The sequence below is a fragment of the Mizuhopecten yessoensis genome, unplaced genomic scaffold (assembly GCF_002113885.1).
Source record: "Mizuhopecten yessoensis strain PY_sf001 unplaced genomic scaffold, ASM211388v2 scaffold10821, whole genome shotgun sequence".
Taxonomy (NCBI): Eukaryota; Metazoa; Mollusca; class Bivalvia; order Pectinida; family Pectinidae; genus Mizuhopecten; species Mizuhopecten yessoensis.
The window spans coordinates 1,772,558-1,780,490 of NW_018408738.1; the positions used below are offsets into that span (position 1 = coordinate 1,772,558).

The window sequence follows — 7,933 nt, forward strand, 5'->3', positions numbered from 1 at the left end:
TTTTTGTTGACCTTTGTCCATGGAAGGTCCCTGCAAAATTTCATTGAAATTGGTTCAGGGGTTTTGGAGAAGAAGTCGAAAATGTAAATTGTTTACGGACGCACGACGGACGACGACGGACAAAAGGCGATCGCAATAGGTCACTTGAGACTTTGTCTCAGGTGACCTAAAAACTTATAATCCGTCGTTTCCCATGTACCTGTAATATAACCAAAGTAACAGTATGCATAAACAACAGTACAATGAACCTTCAATGTGGCCTTTTACTTCACACTATATATATACTTAGATTTGAAATTGATTTGGTTTTATCTGGCACGATTCAACATTTTTTCGGATTTTGGCAGACAAATAATTACTCAACAACAAGAAAATAAAGGTAGTTGTTTGCCTTTTCATGTATAAAATTGACTAAAGCCAAAAGGGCATGCAAATTCAAAACAAGAGTCCAAGAGGGCCTGTATTGCTCACCTGGCTATCTAAGCAATCATGGCAAAATATTCTCAAAATGAGATCCAAGGGAATATGCCAGACCCCTAAGCCAATCCTTGTAGCATATCTGTATTAGATTTTTCATGCTCAGCAATTTTATGTATGGTTATAATTATGGGGTGGGGATCTCAACTGTTTTCAAGCTGTGACTCAGAAACTATGTCCCTAGCGTTGTGGCCAGACCCCATCCAGGATCAATTATACTATTCGTCTCTATATGCCCAGCATTTGTATTTATAGTTTTGGGGTCGGGATCTGATCAACTGTTTCAAAGTTATGACCCAGGGGTTAAGTCTGCAAGGGTGGGGCAGACCTTGGAGTCAATTCTAATGTCATGACTGCATTCATCTCTTTATGCCAAACAATTGTATATATAGTTTTGGGGTGGGGACCTAAACCGTTTTGAAGTTATGACCCAGGAATTAAGTCTCTAAGGGTGAGGCAGACCCCAAGGCCATCCTGGAAGCGTATGTGCATTCATCTCTTTATAGGGTGGGGATCTCAACTGTTTCCAAGCTGTGACTAAGAAACTTAAGGTCCCTAGGGGTTTGCATGGTCAAACCCCAGTGTCTATTATAATATCATGACTGCATTTGTCTCTTTGCACCCAGCATTTGTATATATAGTTTTGGGGTGGGGATCTTAACCGTTTCAAAGTTATGACCCAGGGACTATGTCTCAAAGGGTGGGGCCATCCTGGAAGCAAATGTGCATTCTTCTTTTTATACTCAGCAATTGTATATATATGATTTTACTTTTCTTGGCCCCACCCCTTAACACTGGGGGGTCAGCCACACCATTTGTACAATTTTGAATCATCACTACCTAGGGATGCTTCCAGTCAAATTTAGTTAAATTCCAATCAGTGGTTAAGAAGCAGAATTTGTTTAAAGAAATTGTTGACATACAGACGACAGACGTCACGGTATGGCAAAAGCTCACCTTAGTTCTTTGGACCCGGTGAGCTAAAAATGCAACGAACAGTTAAGAAGCAGCTGTGCTTACAAGGTTTCTGGGGCAGAAATTTAAAGTTTCTAGGGCCATATAACTCCAGGAATATAGTCAAATCGCAAATTCCTTTCTTAAAGTACATTAATGTACTTTCACAGTGTCAAGTTACAAAGAATAATCCATCAAAGGGCTTAGGAGAAGTTGCACTAACAAGGTGCATGAAAAGACGAGCAGACAGTGCGATTCTTTTATTCGCCCCGAACTCCTTTTTTCAGGGGTATCAATAAGCAAAAAAACCTGCAGAAGACCCCAAATGTTTTTCATTTTTGTCTGGCCTTTCTTGCACTAGTAACTGAAAAAGGAATCCCTGCTTGAAACCGCAATTTTGAAAAGACAAGTGCTATCTTTGATCAGTTAGTGTCATGGTTACCACACAATCAACATGGATGACAAAACCAATTCAATATATATATACATGGATAAGAAAAAAAACCTTGACAACAGTATAGCATACTTGCCAACTCTCCCTATTTTCAAGAGAGACTCCAGATTTTGGACACTAAAATTGGGCACTTCGAATTCCAACCAGTGAATTTGCTAAACTAAACCCTTTATTTATGTTTTTAATTGTGAGCACACATTATCTCCCCCCATGCAAATTTCAAAAAGTTTGCAAGTATGCAGTAGGCTAGTGAATATTATTTGGTCTACTTATTTCAATACGTGATTTATAAAATGGGGAAAATAATACATTTATAATCTGTACAAAAAGTTGTACAATGAAGGTGGAATTTTGGTCAAAGCACCTTTGCATTGCTGGGTATATACAGATTGTAATTGGGTTTACTGTGGATGTGACCCATTAATCAGAGCTGAACTTGAATTCTATGTATCTACATGACACAAAATTTAATTTACTTTTATTATTTGTAAAGATCCAACAAATTGAATAACTCACTGCTTTGAATGGACACCTGCAATCAATTCCAGCATTTTTAAGTTCTTCGGGGCATGTTGCCATATCCAGGTCAGAACACAAGGAGGAGTAGGTACAGGAACCAACATTGGCTATACAGGGTATATCTATCCAATCTCCGCGGAAATCCTTTTTCATATCCAATACCACCTTGAATAGTGAAAAAAAAAATATGTTCTAGATTTCGCATATTTAATTCAAATTTAATGATCACAGGTTTCTTCCTAAAATGTAGGCCTCTATCTACATATATATATATATATATATATGCTACTACCTTCAGTTATCAAAGGTACATGTTTACAGTACTAGTGTATCTTTGGCTAGAATAAGACGTTTCATTGAATTGATCAACAATCCTTGGTTATTATATACTCAACACTTGTTTAACAATTATACTTACACTTTATATAATTATACATCCACTTAGTGACTTATCATTACTTAGTGCGTATATCTGTGTATGCCTGCAGCTACAGCAGCTGGCTGTCTATAGTAAAATGTAGTGTTGTTCCGATAATTGATTATAATTGAAAATCAATCGATTGTACAACCAAATCAAATTAACTCATTGATAAATTTCATAACCGATTAATCAGTTTAAATGCTGCATGCAGTCTGTTGATATCTGTCAGATTTACTCTTAGTCAAATTCTAGTAGTAGGTTTAATCCATAAAAGAGTATCAAATGGATATACCAAGTCAGCCTTTGATTTTATATGGCAAAATTATGCTGCATAATATACAATGTAATTACACATATTTTAAATAGATTTACTAGAATTTGTATGTTCCGATTAAAATCGATAATCGTTCATTAAAAGTCTTCAGATAATCGATTATGATTTCTGCTTCTGATTCCAAACACTAATAAAATGCATACTGGTAAGCTTAAGATATCTCATGAACCCTGCACACATTTGGTACGTATTTACACCACACTATGACTATATCAAGTTCTACATGCACCTGGTTAGATCTTGGTGGTAATTAGTCAAGGTTAAAGGTCAAAGGTAACAGGCGAAGATCAAAATTGACCACTTTTGAAGTAAAAAGCTTGTTTATAACTCACAAACTCCTTAAAAATTTCAATCTATGTGAGCCTCTGCGCACTTTGTTTTTCTGAAATAAACAAGTTATTTATTTCTTGAGAGCGACCGGTCAACATTATAATTCATGTACCTACGCTACAGAGCAAGAGACTGATGCCCTTTAAAGATCAATCTTGTTTACCATATCTGATATTGTACTGATGATTCCAAAACAAAATCCTTGTCAAATTTATTTTGATTTTATTTTTGTTTTTATTTTTGATTGCCACAGGCCTAGGTCTTCAGCCTGCTATTGGCCTGGTGTGAAGTAGCTATTACTTTATTTAAAATTAGCACAGATGTAATTGCACAAATGGCTTTATCTTTTACTCATGATGTCAAATGTGTTGTATTGTCAATCCCATACATGTAAGAAGAGATCCAGTGGCCCAAAATCAGTTTACCTTAGATTTTGTTTGAATTTAAAATCAGCTGAATATTGTACAAATTGTATTACTGTACAGGGGTACAAGAAATATAAGCAAAGACACAGGCCAAGGGCGGAACAAGACCCCTGTGAGCCAATTCAGGTAGAATTGTTGTATTTGTGTCTTTATGCCTAGCCAGAAGCCATATGGTTAGATAATTTAGAAACACAAGTTTTTCCAAGTTATGACCCAAGGATCAAGTACCCAGGGACCAACAGGACCCTGGATACAATTTAGGTAGCATTGAAGTGTATACATCAATTTCATCCATCCCAGCAACAACATATATATATGGCTATAAGGTAGGAACCTTAATTGATTCCAATTTGTTATGACATAGAAACTACATGTATCAGATTAAAGTCCCTTTGGGCCAGGTGAGCTAAAGAAAAATTACCTACATGTATAGAGTATATGATCAAGAATCGTATATAAAAGTCTATTGTTGATAAAACCATTTATTAACTGTCATATGATGCCAATTAAAAATTCACCAGTCACTTGTCTGAACAAGAGTAAAATGTACGTACCGCGGGGCGGAACAATATACGCCTGTCGAATGCCATATAGTGTTATATACTTTCTTACATTGAAATAAGATCTGCATCATTCTAAGAGTGGTTACCTGACATGCTATAAAAAATGTAGAAGAAATCTCCGGACAAAAAATCAAATACTGAAATGAACAAAGGGCATTAACTTTTGCAAAAATTGTCAAATCAAAATTCTCTTAAGGTAGACACAACTTCATATCATGATTATAATGTATACCAATTAACAAGTTTCAAAGAGATCCTTTGAAAAATATAGGAGGAGATCTCCGGACAAAAATTAAAATACTGAAATGAACAAAGGGCAATAACTTTTGCAAAAATTGCCGAATCAAAATTCTGTTAAGGGAGACATAACTTCATATCATGATTATAATTAATGTATACCAAGTTTCAAAGAGATCGGTCGAAAAATGTAGGAGAATGCCGGACAAACAAAAGTTTACGCCGGCCAGCCGGCTGGACAACCCCATACCATAATACTTCCGTCAAAATTGACGGGCGTTATAATAATGTACAGTTAAAATGAATTGTGGATTCAAACTACTATTCAAAAATTTGGGAGAATTTTTTTTTTTATGTCTACACATTCATACCGTAAGAGGGGCGGAAATTTCCTGTTTAAGATCTACAGTTGCGGAAATGGTGAGAGTTCCAGGGAATCTAATTGGATCAGGTGTAATGGTCAGGTTGAAGACACTGCCAGTATTGCCGCCACAATTCTTGAACACAAAGTCCTTCAACATTGTGGCCTTGTGAGAACCCTGCAACAAAAATAGAAATATTTGAACAATGAAGATAACGATTTTCTTAAAAACAAAGACAGATGAAGATTTCATGGAGATACCTCCATCTTTTTTATTTTGAACCTTCTAAAGTTATGACATTTTCTTTTTTCAGATAACAATGTCATTATGACCTAACCTTTTGGAAAACGCTCTAAAATTTAAGATATCATATATATATCTTTGTACGATGTACTTGACGGTTTCCCTGCATATGGTTGTAGCTATCATGGATAAGCCTTGTAGACAGACAGACAAGTAAAAAAAAAAAAAAAAAAGCTTAGTAATTTCATGACTTAAACAATGCTTACTTAAGATTAGCATAAAATGAATAGTGAGCTAAAAAAATGTATGTACTATACAGGACAATTAAATGTAAACAAATATCTAGCTTGGTAGCTATATACAGATACATGTAGCTGTATATTTAGGTATATATACATACAATGTATAGCTCCAGGCTATTTCTCACACAAGAATGACAATTGCAACAGTACCATTATCTAGCTTAGCTTATTGTTTGAGTTCATGGTTCTACGTCCGCTTCACTGCTGAGTAATACGGTTATCCAGTAGAGAATAAATCTAGCTAGCTATATATAGGTACATATACTGTAGATAGCTACATATAGGTACATATACTGTAGATAGCTATATATAGGTACATATACTGTAGATAGCTATATATAGGTACATATACTGTAGATAGCTATATAGGTAGCTTCACGCTATTGCTTAACTTAAGAATGACACTTATATCTAGCACAAACACTGTATTATTGTGTTAGCATTTTTTTTATTATCATGCAATGTGAAGCGTAGTGACTTATATAGCTTCTACCAGCTATATATAAGCTAGCTTTAGGCTATAATGTATTGCCTAAAATAGAATGGCACTTATATAGTATCCAACTATGGCAGCTTTATAGATACATCATGTAGCTCACCCTGATGACTGTACTGTAGCTTTCTTAGCTTTAGCTACATGCAGGTAGCTATATGGAGTTATAATATTGCATTTGCAGGCACAAAGCCTTCGGCTGTCTTTAGACGAGGGGACTATTGGTTTTTCAATTATAGTATATCAATTCCATCTTATTGTAATATGATGTATATATATATGTACATGTAACTGTTGTTTCACTGTGTCTTGAAAACGGAGCGGATTGCTCCGAAAATTTGACAACCTAAACTTGTCCACACTGTTGGAATCACTTCTTTGCCCCATATTCAGAGGTTTTTGTTTGGTTCGCCTGTTGTGTGGTTTCAGGTATTTAAGGAGCTTAGACCGGCCGGGAACCTAAAGGTACTGGGACGGGTCAAGAGTGAAGACCGGTGTATGGACCAAGTCGATGGAACATCTAAAGGGGACAAGATCGCGAGAAATTTGAAATTATGTGTAATAAATTCAAAAAATTAAAGCGTATGCTGCGGTCAGCGATATTCTATTTCAGTGTTGAGTTGTAATTGATAAATGATTTATGTTCGTTTGAATCGGTGAATTAGGACATAACTATATATTGTACAATATAGATATTTTATGTATTGTACATGTGCTTATGTTTTATTTGTGCTATTGCAGGGTCTTTCGACTCCAATAAAACGATTGTGTAAATGGATATTTGCTTCTTCGTGATGTATGAGAAATATGAGTAGCATCTGAACCCGGCTACAGTATCAGGAAGAAGAAACTGTTATTGATGTTACATAACGTTAGTATATATATTGACTAACACCATAAGCTTAGGCCTACTTACAACGAGTAACTTTTCCAGGAACGCAAGATCTCCAGTCATCATTTTTGAGCTACCTTGGCCCCGAGCTCGTGGGTGGAACTTCAATGTATCAGCTATGACCAGTGGTAGAACCACACAAATCGCAAAACAGTACAACATATTCATTTTGACAGATGCAGTGAAGAGACACGATGTGTTGTCATGTGACAAACTCTGAACATAGGAGGCGCTACTCTAGTACAGCTAAAACGGTGATCCGTCAATTTCCCCCCGTCTTTAAAATGTCCCGATCGGAGATGATTCAGTTTTGTCCTAGATCACAACCATTAATGAATATAATGCATCATCGGAGTTTCCAATGAATGGATAAAATGATGGTTTGGTGATCCATCTTGAGATACATGTTTTTGGTTACATTTAAAAAATCAGATAAAACTGAAGATTACAAAACTTTCTGCTATTACAGAAATTTAGTTTAAAGGAAATGTAATCAAGACAAGGTTGATTATTTATTACAAATATCTGAAAAGAGGAACAACTTTAAAAGTCTATGGAAGAGTTTAAAAAAAAAATGGCTATGAAAAGGATACAAAATCAGATGCAAAATTCGTACGTACTTAACATAAATATCAAAAATTGCCATGATAGATTCTCTATTGCCCATTATTTTTACTTATATATTTTACAACTATTGCTGCCAAACTTGTGGAAAAACTGCCAAGCTGTAAGGGAATTTACAATACAACTTAATTCTAATTTGTTTAGAGCCTTTTACTCAAAAAATCCGATTGCTTTTCTGATAAATGCATCTATATCTGAGGGTAAAGTCGTGTGTACAACGTACATCAATAAAGAGTAAACTGACATGTACAGTTTGTCAAAAAGGGGATGTACAACGTCTTTAAAGAAGTAACAGTAATTTGA

General features: G+C 35.4%; 1 protein-coding gene across 1 annotated transcript in view; it reads right to left on the reverse strand.

The window, feature by feature from the left end:
* LOC110462657 (ganglioside GM2 activator-like) overlaps positions 1 to 7,235 on the reverse strand; it is a 12,836-nt gene extending 5,601 nt beyond the window's left edge. The window contains exons 1-3 of the mRNA XM_021516726.1: positions 7,031 to 7,235; positions 5,086 to 5,253; positions 2,402 to 2,569 (exon numbers count right to left, since the gene is read on the reverse strand). Of these exons, the coding sequence (XP_021372401.1) occupies positions 2,402 to 2,569; positions 5,086 to 5,253; positions 7,031 to 7,174 (480 nt within the window). The 5' untranslated portion in view covers positions 7,175 to 7,235. The remainder of the gene's footprint in view (positions 1 to 2,401; positions 2,570 to 5,085; positions 5,254 to 7,030) is intronic.
* Between the last annotated feature and the right edge of the window lie 698 nt (positions 7,236 to 7,933).